This window comes from Scyliorhinus torazame, chromosome 13, assembly GCF_047496885.1.
Source record: "Scyliorhinus torazame isolate Kashiwa2021f chromosome 13, sScyTor2.1, whole genome shotgun sequence".
Classification (NCBI taxonomy): Eukaryota; Metazoa; Chordata; class Chondrichthyes; order Carcharhiniformes; family Scyliorhinidae; genus Scyliorhinus; species Scyliorhinus torazame.
The window spans coordinates 110,086,183-110,108,485 of NC_092719.1; the positions used below are offsets into that span (position 1 = coordinate 110,086,183).

The 22,303-nt window shown below is 48.8% G+C and overlaps 1 protein-coding gene across 7 annotated transcripts in view; it reads left to right on the forward strand.

Annotated features, from left to right (window-relative positions):
- dock3 (dedicator of cytokinesis 3) overlaps nt 1–22,303 on the forward strand; it is a 1,587,592-nt gene that overhangs the window by 99,846 nt on the left and 1,465,443 nt on the right. For all 7 annotated transcript variants that reach the window (XM_072472048.1, XM_072472049.1, XM_072472047.1 and 4 more), the window contains exon 2: nt 21,413–21,496. In XM_072472048.1, coding sequence (XP_072328149.1) covers nt 21,413–21,496 — 84 coding nt within the window. The remainder of the gene's footprint in view (nt 1–21,412; nt 21,497–22,303) is intronic.

Consider the following 22,303-nt stretch of genomic DNA (forward strand, 5'->3'; position numbering starts at 1 on the left):
CATCGCGCTCAGGGGCTCACCCCCTTGGGGTTTACGCATAAGCGCCCTGTGAGCCCGGTCCACCTCCAGCGGCTTGTCGAGCGCACCTTCTCCAAGCAGCTTCTCCAACATCTTCCCCACATATGCACCAGAATCCGATCCTTCTTTTCCCTCCGGCAGACCCACGATCCGAATGTTCTGCCTCCGAGAACGGTTCACCAGGTCCTCCACTTTCTCCAGCAGTTGCTTCTGCTGGTCTTGCAGCATCCCTATCTCTGCTGCCATCGAGGTGGACTGTTCCTCATGCTCCCCTGCCAGCTTCTCCAGCCTCTGGATTGCCTGTCCCTGGATCGTCAGTCTCGCCTCCACGCAGTCAACCACCGCCCTGATTGAGTCCACCGCCCGGGCCAGGTCCTCCGCATATTCCTTACATTGTTGAGTGAACTTCTCATTTAGGAAACTCACCAGCTGGTCCGTCGACCACTGAGCTGGCGGAGCCAGACCCTGCGCATTTGCCATTTTCACACTCAATATCTGGTCCTCACTCGCCACCAACTTCTGATTCCTCCTTTTCCGATTTTTCCTGGGGCGCAGCTCCATAAACTGGGGGTCCCCTCCTTCTGTTCCTGCTTCTACACCTTTACTTTACAAAATTCCTGCAACAATCCGGTATAAAAGCCAGAAAAGGACCACCATGAGTGGGAGCTGCCAAATGTACGAACTTTCACTCCATGACCGCCACTGGAAGTCCCTTCTTGGACACACTTAACAAATTCCTGACCATCCAGACCCTTAGCCCTAAGGGATTTCCAGTCAATATGGGGAAATTAAAAGAAAAATTTAGAGTACCCAATTCATTTTTTCCAATTAAGGGGCAATTTGGTGCGGCCAATTGACCTAGCCTGCACATCATTGAGTTGTGGGGGCAAAAGTCACACAAACACGGGAAGAAAGTGCAAACTCCACACGGACAGTGACCCATACAATATGAAGAAAATTAAAGTCTACCCTATAACAGACCTATTATTTCTACATAAGAACATAAGAACTAGAAGCAGGAGTAGGCCATCTGGCCCCTCGAGCCTGCTCCACCATTCAATAAGATCATGGCTGATCTTTTGTGGACTCAGCTCCATTTTCCGGCCTGAACACCATAGCCCTTAATCCCTTTATTCTTCAAAAAACTATCTATCTTTATCTGTTCTTCAACTTCCAGTGGACTGTTGGGAGGCCTGTAGTACATCCCCATCATTTTGACTGCCCCCTTCCTGTTTCTGAGTTCTACCCACAGCGCCTCGTTACTTGATTCTTCCATGGTGTGCTCCCGCTGTACAGCTGTAATATGTTCTCTCACCAGTATTGCAACTCACCCATCTCTTTAACCTTCTTCCCTGTCTCGCCTAAAACACCTATATCCTGGAATATTTAACTGTCAGTCCTGTCCCTTTTTTAACCAAGTCTCTGCTACAGCAACCACATCGAAGTTCCACGCATGAACCAAGGCTTTACGTTCATCTGTCTTACCTGTTATACTCTGTGCATTGAAGCAGATACACTCCAACCCTCCAGGCCCACTGAGTTTGACCTCCCCCAGCCTGCCATTCCTCTAAGCCAGCCTGGCCCTGGTACCATACTCATCCCCGGTCTCCACACTTGCTGGCTTACTGTTCTGATTCCCACCCCCTTGCCACATTAGTTTAAACCCACCCGAACCATACTAGCAAACCTCCCAGCCAGGATATTGGTCCCCCTCCAGTTCAGGTGTCACCCTCCAGTTCAAATGTCACCCGTCCTTGTACAGGCCCCACCTTCCCTGGAAGTCATCCCAGTGGTCCAAAAAACTGAAGCCCTCCCTCCTGCACCAATTCTTTAGCCACGTATTCAACTGCACTATATCCTGTTGCTAGCCTCGCTAGCATGTGGCACGAGGCGTAATCCTGAGATTACTACCCTACAGGTTCTGCTTTTTAATCTTCCACCTAACTCCCTAAATTGCCGTTGCAGGACCTCGCTACTCTTTCTACCTACTGCCAATTGTGCCAATGTGGACAATGACCCATGTATGATTTCCCTCCTGTTTTAGGATGCTTTGTACCCGCTCCGAGACATCCAGGACCCTGGCACCAGGGAGGCAAACTGCCATCCTGGAGTCCTTTTCCCGGCCACAGAAGTGCCTTTCTGTGCCCCTGACTATTGAATCCCCTACCCCTATGCTTTTCTACGCTTTGTACCCCCCATCTGTGCAGCCGGGCTAGTCATAGAGCCTTCGCTCTGACCACTGCTGCTGCTGTCCCCTGATGGACCTTCCCCCTCATCAGTATCCAAAATACGTTAGATATGGGGACAGCCATATCTCTGCCGACCCCATCTGGCAGTCACTCATCTATCTTCCTGTATCTTGGGTGTGACCACATCTCTAGCTATTATCTATAACAATTTCAGCTAATTGTGTGCTCCTCAGTGCTTCCAGCAGCTGCTCTAATTAATCCATGCGTTTGGTGAGCTTTTGCAACTGAATGCACTTTTCACAGATGTAGTCCTCAGGGACACTTGAAGTGTCCATGATGCCCCATATCATGCAGGAGTCGCACACGACCCCGCCAATTGACATCACTCTCCCTCTTTTGGTTGTTACACTAAAAAAAACCTAAATAATAGTTAGGCCCTTAATAAAAATGTACTGTTGCTGCTTTCATGAATAGGCCCCCAAAAATGTAATGTGTCTTCTGGTTATTACAGGTACTAAATCTAGCTTGCTATCCTCTAGTAAGTTTGAGAAGGAAAAAAAAACGAAAAAAAAACCTCTTACCTTACAAAAACATAGCTCAGAATCTACTCCGGTGAGCCTAGGAATGAAAGGGTTAAGGACACGTCACCTGATTTACAGAGAACCAATCCGAGCCGCTCTCTCTTTTGCAAACCTGTCGTCTATAGAAGGTTCACCTGGCTCTCAGTTTAAACACTTACGGACACTGCTCCCGGGTTTCCCGGCTGCTCCTGGGATTCCAGTAAAGGTAAGTTCCTGAGCGAGACTAGACCCGAAATCCGCCCCGCGCTCAATTTAAAACACTTACCGGTCGCTAAGCTCCGCCCTCTGGACAATGCTCCCGTGATTACCAGCTGCTCCTGGGGTTCCTGTAAAGGGAAGTTCCCGAGCGAGACTAGGCCCAAAATCTGCCCTAGCTCAATTTAAACACTTACCGGTCGCTAGGCTCCACCCTCTAGACACTGCTCCCGTGATTCCCTGCTGCTCCTAGGGTTCCTTTAAAGGTAAGTTCCCTACAGACATGGCCGGAATCGTACAGGGACAGGTCGATCTGGTAGTGGAAACGCTGCCAGTATCGAACACCAAGTCCTAACTAATAAAGGCCGAGATATTGAAGGATGCAATCTTGCAGAAGGTACTCCACCATATGCGGTATGGGTGACCCACGAATGCATGTTCCAAATTCTGGAACACCAATGGCTTTCTGCTACAAAAAAACAGGATTGTCATTCCACAGGCCCAACAAAACACGATCCTCGTCCAGATCCACGAAGGGTACCTGGGGATCGAGAAATGCAAGAGACGGGCCAAGGAGTCCGTTTACTAGCCAGGCATCAGCCAAGACTTACAACGCACAGTGGAGCACTGTGAGAGCTGCCAGAGGTACCAGAATAGTCAACAAAAGCATTCAATGACAGAGAGTGAGTCAGTCAACAAGCCATGGCTGAAGATCGGGGTCGATCTGTTTTATATGAACAGCAATAAATACATGGTAATGGTAGATTACTACTCCAACTACCCGGAGATAATGAAACTACTGAGCTTTGCTCGACATGGCATACCGCAAACGGTCATGAGTGACAGTGGTCCTTGAATGGCAGCAGTTCGCATCAAAATATGACTTCAAGCACGTGACCTCCAGTCCCCTCAATAAAATGGGCAGGCAGAGAAAGGGTTCCATTTTGTAAAAACCTTGCTTAAAAAGGCCATGGCATCACGCAGTGACCCACACTTAGCACTGTTGGCATACCGCACTATGCAACTGAGTTGCGGATTGGCCCCAGCCCAATTACTCATGGGTAGGAGGCTGCGGCCAACAGTCCCACCAGGCTGGAAAAAGTCGATGAGCCAATTGTGCAGAGAATCGTGACACAAAAACAGGTTCAATATTACAACCGATCCAGCAAGATGTTGGGCAACTTGGGACCGGACGACACCGTCAGGGTGCAGACACCACAAGGATGGTCAATGACTGCCAAGGTCATGAGATAGGCAGGTCCCCAATCATTTATCGTCCTCGCGGATCAAGGATCCATACTGAGACGGAATTGGAGAGCATCAATGAAGCTCAAGGACAATCAGCTGTTCATCGCACAGCCAAGGCTGGATGAAGGGGTTGCTCCTCCTCGCTTGCCTGAGCCTGTGCACGCCACCAATAGCAACAAATATTGAGCAAGTGAGACTGCCCAACAATGACCAAGCTGCTTCGACCTCAACACAAGTAGTGCGACAATCCACCCAGGTTCGAAGGCGACTTGACAGACTAGATCTGTGAACAGTATAAGTCTGATCCAGACCTTTTTAAATGATGGACGTTTAAAATTTGCATGCATACAATTTGCACATTTTAAATTCATTTATCTGTAAATAGTTTATACATGCATGTCAATGATTTAAAAATCATCTTGAAAAAGAGGAGGATGTGATGATATGTGAACTATCATCTGTGTATATAATATAATAACCAAATTGTATAGATTACAATTCTAGCACCGGCCACTAGGTGGCATGAACAGAAAGGAACGTCACTGGGACACACCGGGGGTGCAGCAGAACGTGGTTAGCAGGCGTAGAGTCCAGTCGCATATCGAGTAGCTCCTCAGTCAATAGTAATTAATATTAGTGAATCATAATGATTTGTATTTAGCCACAGTACCCAACTGTACTTATCGTTCACATCGTAGAAATCTTTGTAGTGTTTAGTTAGTTAATAAATAGTTTTGTTCCTCAACAAAGCTGTATGTTCTCTAATTGATTCAACCACAAAGACATTGCCATCCGTGAACATAGAGAACATTACAGAACGCACGCTTAAGATTTGAGTTCCATACACCTACATATACTGACCACTAATAAACTTTCACAATGTGCTCGAAATGATCTGTTCTACTGACATTCCATTCAAAATATCCAACTATCAACAGGGAATAATGTAATTGAAATAATATTCTTCTATGATTCTGCCTTTTAGGAATGCAAACATTATGGTTAGTCAATTGGCTGATTTTTGACCTTGATAACCAAAAGGAATGGAATCTTTGCATAATATAAAGAATCACACATAAAGAATGACAATTTAATTTCGACTGATCCTGGGAAACTAATGTCCAGGAAGATATTCTGGATCTTCAAAAATCATAACTTTATATCTCCTGCTCTACACTCTGGATGTGGTCGAATCAGGACTTTAAAAATGTTCAGGGTAATGTCTCTGCTATTGTACTCTACCTCTGTTCATGAAGCCCAAGATCCCATATTTTTTGCTAACTACTCTATATATCCTGCCACCTCCACGAATCCATGCACATGAACCTCCAGGTTGCACTGTTCCTGCATGCACTTTAGAACTGTGGCAGTAAGTAAATATTGGCTCTTCCTATCCCTTCTGCCATCATCTCACATCTCATCTGTTTTAAATTCCACCTGCCAGTTGCTTGTGTATTCTACTAGCCTGTCTATATCCTGGTGCAGTTGATTGGTATCATCATTACCTTTTACCATGTCTCTTGATTTGGTATTATTGGCAAATTTTGAAATTTTACTCTGTCATTTATGTACATCAAACAAAAGTGGTCCAGACACTTACCTTACGGAACACAACTGTCCACCAGCCTTCAGTTTAAAAAAAAACAACCATTTATCACTCACTGTTTTTGTCTCAAAGCCAATTTTTCAATCAAGCTGATACTGACCCTCCAATTCCATGAGTCTTGATTTTATTAACCAGATTTTCAAATGGTACTTTATCAAAGGCTTTTTAAAATTCAGTTAGTCATCCACGATCTGCTGATTACAAATTTTTGCTGGTGTAGTTTTTGTGCATAATAGCACACCTTTCATTTTAGCGTGGTCGTTAAGCATAGCATTATGTAGTAAAATGCAATTATCACGTGGCACAATTTATACAAGGCTATTATGTAACTTGTTATTAAAGATATTTCAAATTTTTCTTTTTCTGGCTGGGTTTTATAAAGCTGTAACCCTCCACAAGACAATGATGAAATTGTCCAGACTGCTAAAATATACACCGTTTTGTGTTCTATCAACTGGGCTGTGGGGAAAAAAAGACACTAAAGCTCCAGGGGAGTGTGAAAGACCCAATTCCTTGTTGGCTTCACCACATCCTGAGACTTTTTGAATGTTTCTGAGATGAGATATCAAGATGCTATTACCTGTTCTGAAACAATAACTGCAGCAAGCAATGACTAATACAGTTTCTCTGGGGTATACAGTAAGTTGCTTTTAAGGAATCCTTACCAAGCAGGAGAAGGAGAGAACAAAATACAACTCTGTATTGAACACTGGCTGTTGAAGCTGTGTGCCCTCTCTGCCTTCTCTTTCTAGGCAGTATTGTGCCCAGGTTTGCGAAGTAACTATTCTTAGAAGTGAAATATGCAGTGAACTGAGACCTCTTTGGGGAAATATGCTCGATACAACGACACTGGGGAAGACAACTGCGCAAAATGGCAACAAAGTGGAATCACCACATTGAAACCAGCCAAGGAAGAGTTAACTCTGACTTGTCCAACCTTTTCATTTTTATTGGGGGTGAGCATATTCCCTTTTTTTATTCACTCATGGAGCTCATGAACAAATTTTGGAAAGATACTGTTTGGTACAAAATTAAACATGAATTTCAAAATAAAGTTGAGGTATAAAGCAAAGACGCAGCTTGTTCAAAAATAAAGTAATGTCAAAGCAATGAATGAATAATTTAAAAAAATTAATAATTCAAATCATCATTGGAGTGTGCGAGGCAGAGCCTCTGTCTGGCTCACTCTCTCTCACTCACATGCGCACACAGGTCCGCCCCCTCTCTCACACACTAACACATAAATGCGCTCCCCCTCTTTCTTATCTCACTTCCACACACACTCTTCCTCTTTCCCACACACATGCACGCTCCCTCTCTTACAGACATGCGCGCACACTCTCGTCTCCCATTCCCCCTCCCACATCCCCAGGCAACGTGTCTCTTCACCCTCACCACACCCACAATCTAAAAAGCGAAATTAGTGGGATGTTTACAGAATTGGAAAAACATATCCTCTCTAAATTAATGGAAAACCCTGTCATGCTCAAAGCTGGAGTAGGAGAATGGGGAGTCATTTTACCCCTCCTCACACGGTCATAACAGAAATTTGAGGGCTCGGGTCCAGGATTGATCCATAACAGATGGATGAGAGAATTGCAGTGAAGAGGCAATGGTATTGTCACTGGACTAATAATCCAGAGACCCAGGGTAATATTCTGGGAACCCAGGTTCAAACCCCACCATGGCAGATGGTGAAATTCGAATTCAATAAAAATCTGGAATTAAAAGTTTGATGATGACCAACCAAACATTGTCGATTGTTGTAAAGACCCACCTGCACTGCTGTCCTTTAGGGAAGTAAATCTGACATCCTTACCTGGTCTGGCCTACCGGTGAATCCTGATCCACAGCAATGTGATTGACTTGGTACGGGTGGCATGGTTGCACGGTAGTTAGCACAGTTGCTTCACAGCTCCAGGGTCCCAGGTACGATTTCCGGCTTGGGTCACTGTCTGTGTGGAGTCTGCACATTCTCCCCGTGTCTGCGTAGGTTTCCTCCAGCTGCTCCAGTTTCCTCCCACAGTCCAAAGATGTGCAGGTTAGGTGGATTGGACATGCTAAATTGCTCTTAGTGTTCAAAAAGGTTAGGTGGGGTTACTGGGTTACGGGGATAGGGTGGAGGTGTGAGCTTGGGTAGGGTGCTCTTTCCAAGGGCTGGTGAAGACTCGATGGGCCGAATGGCCTCCTTCTGCACTGTAAATTCTATGATCTATGACTCTTAAATGCCCGCTGAAACGGCCTAGCAAGCTACTCCGTTCAAGGCAATTCAGGATAGGCAATAAATGCTGGCCTGGCCAGAGTCGCCCATCATAGAATCATAGAATTTACAGTGCAGAAGGAGGCCATTCGGCCCATCGAGTCTGCACCGGCCCTTGGGAAGAGCACCCCACTCAAGCACACACCACCTCCACCCCATCCCCTTAACCCAGTAACCCCAATTAACCTTTATGGACACCAAGGGCAATTTAGCACGGCCAATCCACCTAACCTGCACATCTTTGGACTGTAGGAGGAAACCGGAGCACCCGGAGGAAACCCACGCACACACGGGGAGAACGTGCAGACTCCGCACAGACAGAGATCCAGCGGGGAATCGAACCTGGGACCCTGGAGCTGTGAAGCAACTGTGTTAACTACCGTGCTGTCCTATGAATTAATTTTAAAAATCTACCATGGATTGTTCGCCCCGCTGCTCTAATTGATGAATTTCAGAATTGTGTTACAACACCCTGGGCTAGTGCGCAGTGGATTCCAGCCCCACAGACCCCAGAGTCCCAACACAAGTGAGTTAACCAATAATTTGTATAAAGTTTGCAGAATCTTTGGCCCCTTGACTGCCCACTAAGTTATAACCCCCAAGTTTGTAGGTTGAACATGTTAACTATTAATTTATAACAGGAACAAATTTGAAATATGCAATAATTCTCACAGATTAACAGCCAGCTAATCTATCATGCCCTCTTACCATCCCACCCTCTACCCAACACACACAAGATGGACAAATCGAGAAGGAAGGGTAAAGGATTAAAATGAAAAGAGAGAGATGAGTGTCCTTGTTTCCGATGTTGAGGTCATTGCAAAAGGACGCTGAGGGATCGAAGCCACTGGTGGACTGCTTGTGGAGATCCTCTGACAAGAACATTCAGTCAGTACTCCCAGGCTATAGGATTCCCTCTGGAGAGTTACTTTAATTTTATTAACCTGGGTCTTCACTCAAAGGATCCGCCTCAAGCATGTTTAATTATTACTTGTTTCAAGGGCAGCACGGTGGTGCAGTGGTTTGCACTGCTGCCTCACGGGGCCGAGGACCCGGGTTCGCTCCTGGCCCCGGATCACTCTCCGTGTGGAGTTTGCACATTCTCCCTGTATCTGCGTGGGGTTCACAACCAAATAACCCAGAAATAGTGTAGGGTAGGTGAATAGGCCATGGTAAATTGCCCCTCAATTGGAAAAAAAGAATTGGGTACTCTAAATTTATACTTTAAAAAAATTATTACTTGTTTCTAACTCCACATTTGTTTCCAACTCCACCAGCATGCCCAACAGCCTGAAGGAGGTAAGAACAGAGTTTCCCATATGAGATTTTGAAAAAGGTTTTTAAACAACTGACCCTGCCTGCAGCTCGTGGATGGATTGAATCTCACTGCAGTTCACTCTGGCTGTGGAGAGAGAAAGATCTTTAATAATAGTCTTTATTAGTGTCACAAGTATGCTTACATTAACACTGCAGTGAAGTTACTGTGAAAATCCCCGAGTTGCCATACTATGGCGCCTGTTCAGTTACACTGAGGGAGAATTCAGAATATCCAATTCACCTAACAAGCACATCTTTTGGGACTTGTGGAAGGAAACCCACACCGACACGGGGAGAACGTGCAGACTCTGCACAGACAATGACGCAAGCCGGGAATTGAACCCAGGTCCCTGGCGCTGTGAATCAACAGGGCTAACCACTGTGCTACCGTGCCAAGAAAGACCCTCCGCCACCCCGGCTTCTTTCAATCCCTCGTCTTCCTTGTCGATTTCCAAAGAAATCGTCAAAGGGGTTTACTTTGTCTTCAGAAAGAACCCATTAGGACTTCCAGTGGCAGCTATGAAGGAGTAAGTTGCACATTTGGTGGCTCCCGCTCGGGTCGGACTTTTGGACCCTTTCCCCCAATTTTCTACCAGAGTTGAATTGAAAAATTGATGACAGCGGCAATTGTGTACTGAATTCCCACATCGGTGCATGGAGAGGAGGACTAGAAGTGCTCGCAAAGGCAGAAACAGAAAGACAAAGAAGGCTTGGGGTGAAGTTGCAGGCGGAGAAAGCATGGCGGAGGACCGGACCTCTGGCTCGGTGACCCAGCGGTCAATGGAGCAGCTGATGCAAGTTATTTATGAAGACTTTGCTAAGCAGAAACGGGACTGCTTGGACCCGATAAAAGAGTCAATTGAGCGGATGGAGCTTAGATTGGATGCCCAAGATCGGGCGATCCAGAAAGTAGAGAAGGCGCTGGCTGACCAGGAGAACCATCAAACCGCGGTGGAGTTGGAGGTGGGGATGCTGAGAGACCAGCAGAAAAAGCTCCTGGAGAAGGTGTAGGACCTAGAGAATAGGTCCCGCCGGCAGAACTTGAGAATCGTTGGGCTCCCGGAGGGATCCGAAGGAGCGGACGCTAGGGCATACATCGCAGACATGTTTGAGAAGCTGCTGGGGGATGGGGCATTCTCCCGACCCTTGGAGGTGGACAGAGCTCATAGAGTACTCGTGAGGAAGCCACCAATGGGAGACCACCCCCCCCAAGGGCAATGGTGGTGAGATTCCATAGGTACTTGGATAAGGAGCGCATTCTACAGTGGGCCACGCAGACACGGAGCTGCAAATGAAACAACAGTATCCTGTGGATCTACCAAGACCTAAGTGCGGATGTGGCCAGGAGACGAGCGGGCTTTAACCAGATCAGGTCGACCCTTTTTAAGAAAAAGGTGAAGTTCGGACTGTTGTATCTGGCCCGTCTCTGGGTCATGTACGAGGAACAGCACTTGTATTTCAAGTTGCCTGAGGACGTGCTGGACTTCGCGAAAAGGAAAGGACTGGTGGTGGACTGAGAACTTTTGAATTTTGCTGCAATGTTCATGTTTTAAAAAAAAAAAAAGTTTCTCGTTTTTCGTTTTGTGGATGCTTTCTGTAATGCCTTCTGTATTGATTTGGGGCCAGTTGCAGAGATGAGTAAGTTGGGGGATGGAGTTGTGCTTATTTAGATTTTGGATCTCTTTCTTGATCTTTGTTAACGTTTTTTTTTCTTCCTGTTTTTTCTGTTGGGCAATTGTGTTGGGATTGTTTGTCATTGGAATATGTATGTATAGGTGGGGATGGAACAATAGGTGGGAGACTTTTTGGTGCCAGGGCCACCAAGCTAGCTGGGCGGGCTAGCTCAAGGAAGCGTAGTGGGGGGTGTGCATATGTTAGGTTTATTACAGGGGTTGAGTTATATTGTGTTGTTACTGGGGGGGGGGGGAGGGGGGGGAGGGGTGAGAAATGTTCTGCTGACGAGGGAGGGACTTGTGCTAAGGGACAGAGAGGCTGCCTGAGGGCGGATGCTGCCTGGGGGCGGAGGCTGCCTGGGGGCGGGCTGATGTAGTTGGGGAGCACGGGCTGGAGGCTGGCCCAAAAAAGGGGATGGCTGATTGGCGAAGGGGGGGGCAAATGAGCCCTCCAACGAGGCTGATCACCTGGAATGTACGAGGGCTAAATGGGCCGGTCAAGAGGGCACGCGTGTTCGCGCATCTGAGGGGACTGAAGGCGGACGTGGTAATGTTGCAGGAGACGCACCTTAGAGTAGCTGACCAAATTAGATTGAGGAAAGGCTGGGTCACTCGGGACTAGATTCAAAGACTAGAGCGGTCGCGATCCTGATCAATAAGCGGGTGGTGTTTGAGGCGGATAGAATAGTTTCGGATGTAGGAGGTCAGTACATTATGGTCAGTGGGAAACTGGAAGGGGTGCATGTTGTATTAGTAAATGTGTATGTGCCAAATTGGGACGATGTGGAGTACATAAAGAGGATGCTGGGGAAGATACTGAACTTGGACTTGCACAAGTTGGTCATGGGAGGGGACTTCAACACAGTTATTGACCCTGGCCTAGACCGGTCAAGCTCAAAAATGGGCAGGGTGCCAGCAATGGCAAAGGAACTAAAAGGGTTCATGAAGCAGATGGGAGGAGGGGGGTGGACCTATGGAGATTTGGGCAGCCGAGGGTAAAGGAGTTCTCCTTCTACTCACGCGTGCATAAAGTGTACTCCCGGATCGATTTCTTTATTCTGAACAGGGCTTTACTGATGGGGGTGGTGGTCACGGGGTACTCGGCGATCACAATCTCAGACCATGCTCCGCACTGGGTTGACCTGCAGGTTAGTAAAAACAGTAACCAGCGCCCGCACTTGAGGTTCGATGTGGGACTTTTAGCTGACAAAGGGGTGTGCGAGTGGCTGAGGAAATGTATTCAGAACTACCTGCAGGTCAACGACACGGGGGAAATTTCAGCAGCTGTGGTCTGGGAAGCACTGAAGGCGGTGGTTAGAGGGGAGCTGATCTCGATACGGGCCCACAGGGAGAAGGTAGACAGGGCAGAGACGGATGGCCTGGTAAAGGAGATACTACAGGTTTATAGGAGGTATGCGGAGACCCCAGAGGCAGGGCTTTTAAGGGAACGGCGGAGGTTACAGGCGGAGTTCGGTTTGTTAACCACAGGGAGGGCGGTGGAGCAGCTGAGAAAGGCGAGGGGGGCGATCTATGAGCATGGAGAGAAGGCCAGCAGAATGCTTGCACAACAGCTTAGAAAGGGGGAGGCAGCCAGGGAGATAGGGAAAGTAAATGATGGAGATGAGAACCAGGTTAGAGGTTCAGGAACGGTGAATAAGGTGTTTAAGGATTTTTACAGTAGGCTGTATGGGTCGGAACCCCCAACGGGGCCGGAGGGGATGAGGCACTTGGGGGGGGCTGAATTTCCCAAAGATGGACGGGAAGCTGGTAGAAGGGCTGGGGGCCCCAATCGGGTTGGAAGAGATAGTGGATGGTCTGAAGGCCATGCAGTCGGGTACAGCCCCGGGACCAGACGGGTACCCAGTGGAGTTCTATAAAAAGTTCTCTGGGATATTGGGACCGTTGTTGATGAGGACAGTCAATGAGGCAAGGGAGAGAGGGGTGCTGCCCCCAACTATGTCACACGCCACTATTTCGCTGATCCTTAAGCGGGACAAGAACCCGGAGCTGTGTGGGTCCTACAGGCTGATATCCTTGTTGAATGTGGACGGCAAACTGTTGGCCAAAGTTTTGAACTCCAGGATTGAGGATTGTGTTCTGGACGTTATTGGGGAGGACCAGACGGGATTTGTTAAGGGTAGGCAGTTGGTGGCCAATATAAGAAGCCTATTAAACATGATCATGATGCCCCTGGAAGGTAGGGAGGTGGAGGTAGTGGTGGCAATGAATGCAGAAAAGGCCTTTGATCGAGTAGAATGGGAATATCTGTGGGAGGTACTGGGATGGTTCGGATTTGGGCGGTGCTTTATTGACTGGGTCAGGTTGCTGTATCAGGCTCCTGTGGCGAGCGTACGGACGAATAGGACAAGATCAGACTATTTTAGACTGCACAGGGGGACGAGACAGGGATGCCCCCTCTCCCCACTGTTGTTCTCGCTAGCAATAGAGCCGCTGGCAATTGCACTGAGAGCTTTAAGGGGCTGGTCCAGGGGGGGTGGAGCACAGAGTCTCGCATTAGGCAGACGACCTGCTTCTGTATGTATCGGACCCAATGGAGGGGATGGAAGAAATCATGAGAATTCCAGGGGAATTTGGCCGGTTTTCGGGATATAAGCTAAATATGGGGGAAAGTGAGATGTTTGCGGTCCACGCAAGGGGACAGGAGAGACGATTGGAGGAGCTGCCTTTTAGATTAGTAGGGGGAAGCTTTAGGTATCTAGGCATCCAAGTGGCGCGGGAATGGGACCGCCTGCATAAATTAAATCTGGCCCGACTGGTAGACCAAATGAAGGACGACTTTCGGAGATGGGACGCGCTTCCGTTGTCATTAGCTGGGAGGGTGCAGACGGTGAAGATGACGGTCCTCCCGAGATTCCTGTTTGTATTTCAATGTCCCCCCCCATCTTTATTCCACGGTCCTTTTTTAAACGGGTCAACAAAGTGATCACTGGCTTTGTTTGGGCGGGCAAGAACCTGCGAGTAAGGAAGGTAATGCTCGAGCGGAGTCGGGGAGAGGGCGGGCTGGTGCTGCCAAATTTCAGTAACTATTACTGGGCGGCAAAGTGGATGGTGGGGGGAGGGTCAGCATGGGAGCATATGGAGGCGGCTTCATGCAAGGGCACCAGTTTGGGGGCGTTTGTAACTTCGCCTCTGCCGCTCCCGCCAGCCCTGTGGTGGTGGCGGCCCTGAGAGTCTAGGGGCAATGGAGGAGGCATGTAGGAGCAGATGGAGCATTGGTTCGGTCTCCAATCTGTAATAATCACCGGTTTGCCCCGGGAAGTATGGATGGGGGGTTCCGGAGATGGCGGAGTGCAGGGATTGAGAGGATGGGGACATGTTTATAGAGGGGAGCTTTCCGAGTTTGAGGGCGCTGGAGGAGAAGTTTGGATTGGCAAGGGGAAACAAATTCAGGTACCTGCAGGTGCGGGACTTCCTACGTCGACAGGTTTCAACCTTCCCGCTCCTACCACCTGGGGGAATTCAAAACAGGGTAGTTTCCAGAGGGTGAGTAGGAGAGGGCAGCGTCTTCTGACATTTACAAGGAACTTACGGGGTCAGAGGAGACGCAGACTGAGGCGCTGAAGCGCAAGTGGGAGGAGGAGCTGGGAGGAGAGATAGAGGATGGTCTATGGGTGGATGCGTTGAGTAGAGTCAACGCGTCCACAACATGTGCCAGGCTCAGCCTGATACAATTCAAGGTCGTTCATCGGGCCCACATGACAGTGCCCCGGATGAGCAGATTCTTTGGGGTGGAAGACAGGTGTGCAAAGTGTGCGGGAGGGCCAGTGAACCATGTCCACATGTTCTGGACATGTCTAAAGCTTAGGGGATTTTGACAGGGGTTTGCAGATGTCATGTCCACGGTATTAAAAACAAGGATGCAAGGGTGGCACCAAGTCCAGAGGTGGCGATTTTCGGGGTGTCGGAAGGTCCGGGAATCCAGGAGGAGAAAGAGGCAGACGTTCTGGCCTTTGCTTCCCTGGTAGCCTGGAGAAGGATACTACTAGCTTGGAGGGACTCAAAGCCCCCAAGTCGGAGACCTGGCTATCTGACATGGCTAGCTTTCTCTGTCTGGAGAAAATTAAGTTCGCCATGAGAGGGTCAATGTTAGGGTTTGCCTCCCGGATGTGGCAACCGTTTGTCGACTTCTTTGCGGAAAATTAATCGTCAGCAGAGGGGGGGGGGGGGGGGAGGGTTAGTTTAGCTTAGGGTAGGTGGTTAATGAAGGTGGGACCTGTAAGGGAGGGAGACGGCTTTTGCACTATATTTATAGACTAATGTACATTGTTTATTTTGTTGTTGTTGTAAACCCAAAAATACCTCAATAAAATGTTTACAAAAAAAAAAAGAATGAACCCATTAGATGAGAATGAGAGATCGGGGGATTGATTCTCCATTGCCTGACTCCGATATCGTAATCGGCGATTGGCCGGAGAATCGACTCCACCGCCCGAACCGGGGCCGGCGCCGGTTTGAACCTGGTCAGCCATACTCTTTCCCCCCCGCCCACCTCGGAATGGCATAATTGCGACGTTGCATAATCGCAATGCTGCACCCCCGATGGGCCGAGATCCCAATGACACTGGGCAAGTGTAGTCTCAGTGGTCAGGAACCCGGCGTGGCGGCTGCGAGATCGCGGGAGGATGGGTCGGGTCCGCATATGGCCGGCACCATGTTGCATGGAACAACTGCTGCAGGTCGTCAGCTGTGCACACGAGCGGCCAGGGACCTGGCCATTTTCCGGCCGTTTTCGGCGTGGGAGCCGGTAGTTTAACCAGTGCCACTGCTTGACCCTCGTTGGTCCTGGAATCGGTGAGGGGTCGTGCCGTCTTTTGGTCGTATAACACCCGCAAATTCTCTGTTCGAGTTCACACGTAGCCGCTGAAATAGAGAAACCAACATCAGGGCTGTGACCTTCCAGCTTCTGACCAAAGCAAAAGAAAAACCTAGGGCTGGATTCTCCGATCGGCAACGGCGAAATCGCAGCTGGTGAATTCCCGTTTCTGCCGGATTCGAGGGCCGCATTGTCTTTTCGATGTTCCGCCCCTCAATAACGGTGTACTTGGAGAGTATGCCGTACACCGTATGGATGCCCGCAGGACGTCACCTGAGAACCCCCGATGCTCTGCCCTCGATGGGCCGAGTCCCCGACGGTGTGCTCACACTGTTCGGGGACCTCGCGTGGCGGCTGCGGACTGAGTCCAGAGCCGCCACAGTCGGAGTGGTGGGTGGGTGGTGCCGTACTGTTGGCAGGGTGGCTTCAGCGGGGGCTGGGGTGGGTTTGTCTGGGGGTGGCAAGGCTGGTTACGGGGGGGCAGTTTTTGGCAGGCCGGTTCTGCGCGCGGCCGGTGCCATGTTGTACGGCGCGGCGCCATAGGCAGTCGCATGCGCGGCCACTGGCCCGCTCATTTGGGCTTTATGCTACATGGCTGCTAGCCGCCCCACCGGACGGTAGTTTCAGAGGACCTCTCACCTCATGTGCAGATACTGACTCCAGAGGACCAACACCTGTACACTCATGAGATGCATCCCCATGCCTTGGACACTCTGACCCATTACCGACACAGTCGTTCCCATTGCCTCCAGCGCGGACGCCACCCATGCGGTGTCGGCCTGGTTGGCACGTATGATCGGCACCACCTCTGCTTCTGCACGCGGATGGACTCCTCCACCTGCACCTGCAGGTGCTGGAGGCCCGCCGTCACCTCCTCCTGCAGTCCATTGGTCTCTGATTGTATTTCCACTGTGGCTGCGACTGGATGTTCCAGGAGCCCTGGTTCTGTCTGGGCGGCAGCTGGTTCCTACCTCCACCTGCTGTACCAGATGCGATGTGTGGTGTGCACCAGATTGTGTCCCAGGACCTTTTCACTAAAATGTCCGTCCGAGGTTATAGTCTCTTGAGATGGTGGAGGGTGTTGGAAACAGCTGTGACGGAAAATCACTGTCATCCTCAATCCGAGCTCTGAGGTGTCCTGTGTATCAGGCAGAGGGCTGGTGTTCAGGCTGCTCAGTGCTTGGCCATCTGGGAGGCACCGGCTCTGGCACTGACTGGGGTCGGCGTGCTCCGGATTTACCGGTCCCATCTCCAGCAGGTCCTATAAGTCACAAGACATCATGTATGATTAGACAGCGGGCCGGGGGACGGGGCAAACACAAACAACGACACTGTTCGACGTTCCAACACATGCAGCCCAGGGGTTGGGTAGATGATGGCATCAGTGGCCAGGGCATCCAACCATTGCGGCTGGCATGGGTGATGGCATATGGGGCAGGGTGGGGATTCGCCGTTCCCCCTGGGTGGGGGAGTTGCAGGTGTATGGGGGGGCGGGGTTAGTATCAGGGGTACAGCGCTGCCTACTCACCTTGGACGCCCTGAGGAGGTTGTGCAGTTTCTTCCTGCACTGAATGGCAATCCGCACAACGTTGCCCACAGCGCAGACGACGTCTGCCACCTGCGCCCAGACACGGCGAGTGGTGGCGCCTGGCGGCCTTCCACGGAATCCAGGAGGGTGTCCAGCTCAGTGACCCTGAACCATGGCGCTGCTCTCCTTGCAGCCATCTTGTTGACTGGGACGGTGTGTGTGGGGGGATGGATCGTTTAAGTGCGGCTGCAGCGTGTGAGCCTCATGTGCGCCAATCACGGAACCGCCGAATCCAGCGCCGTTTTGCATGGAACCGGTTGAGTTTCACGTGGCAATGGTGCTAGCCCATTTAGATTTGCTGTCTTTCCTGTCGTAAAACACCGCTGTTCCCACGCCGGTGTCAGCATTTAGTCTCAAAATTGGAGAATCCAGCTCCCTGTGTCCTTACTAAAATATCCCCATCCCTGCCTTTTGAACATAGTGGCATCGTAATATTTGACAAACTATTTGTAGGAGTTGAACTGATATATTACTTTCGTAAAGTTTTCCATATACCCTGACCAATAAGAGAGAACACATACAGAACTGAACCTGTTAATTACCTAACACCTTGAATCCTTTATGGACCAATTTGATTAAATCCGTATCATACTAAATAGTAACTCTGTTGATATGCATACTTTCAAGATTTGAATACTGAGTTCCTGGTCATTTCAAAAAAGGTACACTCTCCCTGAGACTACTTGATTACATTCAATCTTCTAGCAGAAGTCTTCAGTTGAATATTGTTACTTACAATTTGCTGATTCAAACAGTGGGTTTTGTTGCATACTTTTGCAATTCAAAGTTTAGTGACCTGCGACATACCTGTGTTTTACCAATCATTCCGGATGTAAGTCAATGAAGCTATTGATCAGTGTTACCGTAATTAAATCTAGCTTTCTCAAGTTTCATCTAAACCATTTTTATTGACAATATTAAAAATTCCTCATATTATAAACTGCGTCATAAGGTATGTTTGTTTGCTATGTGCATGGCTATTTATCTTCCTGTCAACAACACAAAGCATTTTTGAGCTCAAGTGCACTTTTGTCTCTCACTAAAGAGCCGAGTTAGAGTCTTTGTTCAAGGTATGCCAATCTAAGTGAATTATAGAAGTCATATCTCACCCACTTGTTGGCTGCCGAGTTGTGGCAACCAGGCATCAATGGTCAGTCGACTGGAGCAATAGCTGGTTTAGGTGCCACAGATCTTTCTCTGCTAAACATATAGGCCAGCTATTTGGCTGACAATTTCACTCAGAAATTCTAAACCTGTTCTTGATAAAAACATTTGTAATTTCATTCTGCCTAGTGCAGGGAGGAAATCATTCTTCTCAATGCAGGACAGTTCATGAGCAGTCCTGGTGTGCACTGCTGTTGCTCTTCTCAAACTTATACCACAATGTCTATTTTCATTTTACCCTAATAATCTTTATCAGTGTCGCAAGTAGGTTTACATTAACTCTGCGATGAAGTTAACTGTGAAAATCCCCTAGTCGCCACACTACGGCACCTGTTCGGGTACACTGGGAGAATTCAGAATGTCCAATTCACCTAACAAGCATATCTTTCGGGACTTGTGGGAGGAAAAGGAGCACCTGGAGGAAACCCACACAGACACGGACAGAATGTGCAGACTCCGCACAGACAGTGACCCAAGCTGGGTCCCCCACAATCAATATCCTGGGGTTACCATTAATCAGAAACTGAACTGGACTAGCCACATTAAAACTGACTACCGGGCAGGTCAAAGGCTAGGAACCCTACGGTGAGTAACCCACCTCCTGACCCCCAAAGACTGTCCATCACCTACAAGGCAGAAGTCATGAGTGTAATGGAATACTCTCCACTTGCCTGGATGAGTGCAGCTTCAGCAACACTCAAGAAGCTCGACACCATCCAGGACAATGCAGCCCGCTTGATTGCTACCCCTTCCACAAACATTCAAACCCTCCACCACCGACGGACAGTGGCAGCCATGCGTACCATCTACACGATGCACTGCAATAACTCACAAAGGTTCCACCTTCCAAACCTATGACCACTACCATCTTGAAGGACAAGAGCAGCAGATACCTAGGGAACCCACCACCTGGAGGTTCCCCTCCAAGTCACTCACCACCCTGACTTGGAAATATACCGCCGCTCCTTCACTGTCGCTGGGGCAAAATTCTGAAACTCCCTCTTTAACAACATAGAGGGTGTACTTACGCCTCAAGGTCTGCAGCAGTTCAAGAAGGCAACTCACCACCGCCTTCTGAAGGGCAACTAGGGATGGGCAATAAATGTTGGCCTAACCAGCGATGCCCACATCCCATAAATGACTTTTAAAAAAGGAAGCGATCAGGACGCCACTTTAAAATGGGCAGGGCACTCCCGGGCCTGACCCAGTGCGGGCAATATACCAGCCTGGCACTTTAGCAGTCCCAGGCACCCTGGCAGTGCCCCTGCCAGGCTGGAAGTGCAAAGGTGCCTGGTTGGCACCAGCAGTGCCAGGGTACCACACTGCCCGGAGGCCAACCACCCACGGCCTCTGATCGCCTGAGAGGCCCCCATAGCTTTTAAAAAATAAATTTAGAGTACCCAATTCAGGTTTTTTCCAATTAAGGGGCAATTTAGCACGGCCAATCCACCTATTCTGCACATCTTTTGGATTGTGGGGGCGAAACCCACGCAAACACTGGGAGAATGTGCAAACTCCACATGGACAGTGACCCAGAGCCGGGATGGAACCCGTGAGGCTGCAGTGCTAACCACTGAGCCACCGTGCTGCCCCCATAGTTACCATTCTGCCTGGTCCCCATTTGTGGAGACCAATATTGAACGGCGCCGGCTGGGGTCTCCTCAGCGAGACCAATAGATACTGGCTGGCCGTTAGATCCGGCACAAATACGGCTAAGTGTATTTTTAAACTGGTTATATCTCGTGAGGCGTAATGGCTGTCGGGAACTCCGGGGAAGGCCTATCTACCGGCCGTGTTGCGCCCCAGTTCTGATAGACCGCAGCTGGTAGATTACGCCCCTTGAATCTAGGAATATTGAATACCTTTAATATATTTAATATTTAATTCCAAAAAGAAAATGCTGGAAAATCTCAGCAGGTCTGGCAGCATCTGTAGGGAGAGAAAATAACTAATGTTTCGAGCCCAATGACTCTGCAAAGCTGACAGACAGAGAAAGTGGGAAATATTTATACTGTGGAGTGAGAATGAAAGATGAGTCATAGCCACAGAAACCCAGGGAAACCGGGTACTAATGGCCACAGAAACCAAGGGGAATGAATGCTAATGGCAGTCCCCAGAGAGAACAAAAGATGTGAAAGGCCAAACAGAGGAGAAACTGACATCAGAGGATACACTCTGACAGATGTAGATGTGGGGGGAGGGGAAGGGGAAAGCAAAGTGGAGAAAGGATAAGGGAAGATGGATAAGATGATGGGGGGGGCTGGTGCGGTTAATATATATTAAGAAAGAAAGAAATGGTAAAAAAAGACAGTTAAAATGAAATGGGATGAAAACAAATGGGTGGAGATGGGGTGGAGCTAATCATCTGAAGTTGTTGAATTCGATGTTGAGGCCGGAAGGCTGTTGCCTGCCTAACCGGAAGATGATATGTTGTTCCTCCAGTTTGCGTTGAGCTTCACTGGAACATTGCAGCAGGCCAATTAAATTAATATTTAATTGTTGTGATTGTTGGAAATTTTGCATTTTTGATTTGTTCTGATGAGTGCAAGATGTAAAGCTCCGGCAACATGTCTCCCTTTTCAGCAATATTCACATTCAAATATATAATATTTATGTGGCAGGTTGCGGGTGTCTGGTGGTGATCTGTGGAAATATTTGTTCCCTGTTACTTGGTTGACAGTAGCTCATATGTTCGTGGCACAGAAAATTCTAAATGTCTCTTCCTGTTTTTTCCCGTAGCAATATGCAGCTTCCGTGGATCAGTGCCCCAAGGGCTGGTGCTGGAAATTGGAGAAACGGTTCAGATCTTGGAAAAGTGTGAAGGTAAGATTGAAACTAAACAATGGCTTGTCATGTTTTCTTTCAGGGGGGAAAAAATAAAAATGTATTTCTTTAAAATCAAGCACTTATATTTCATAAGTGAGCTATATCTCCCTTGTGAAGCAAATATTTGCTCAAAATGCCTTTGCAAATGATTCTCACTTCCGAAAATGTGATTTATTATATCAAATATGGCATGCATTTTCCAAGGTTATATTATCATCAAACGATGAGAGTAAAGATTAAATTTCTGGGGCGTAATTCTCCATTCCTGAGGCTAAGTGCTGGCGCCAACGGAGAATCCGTGGGTGATTCACGACGGGCAAATCGATGACAACCCCTTACCGATTCCGGTACCAATGAGGGGCGAGCACCGGCGCCGTGTGGAACACCCACGGATTGCGTGGAAAACAGCCAGAGAATCGCCGGGTCCCGGGTTGCACATGTGCAGAGCTGACGAGCTGCACCAGACGCGCTGGAAAACATGGCACAGCCAAACGGTAAGTGTGTGGATGAGTGGAGGGCAGCTGAGCATGTCCTCCCTAATGTCCCAAGGAGAGGTGTGGTGTCTACGGGCTCCTGATGTGGTTGGGTGAGTGTGTAGAGCAAAATTTGCCAGCAGAACTGGCTCGCCGGATGGCTCTCTGAGAGAAGGCGGGACAGTCATGTTTAGGGAAGGAGGGTGGGAGACTTGAGGATTTGAGGGTCCCGGGATAGAAGCCCTAACTGATTGTCAGTCTCTCTCCTTCTCCAATTCCTACCAGATATAATAATGTTTGCTGATATTGATACCGCAGAGGCTGTCCTCGC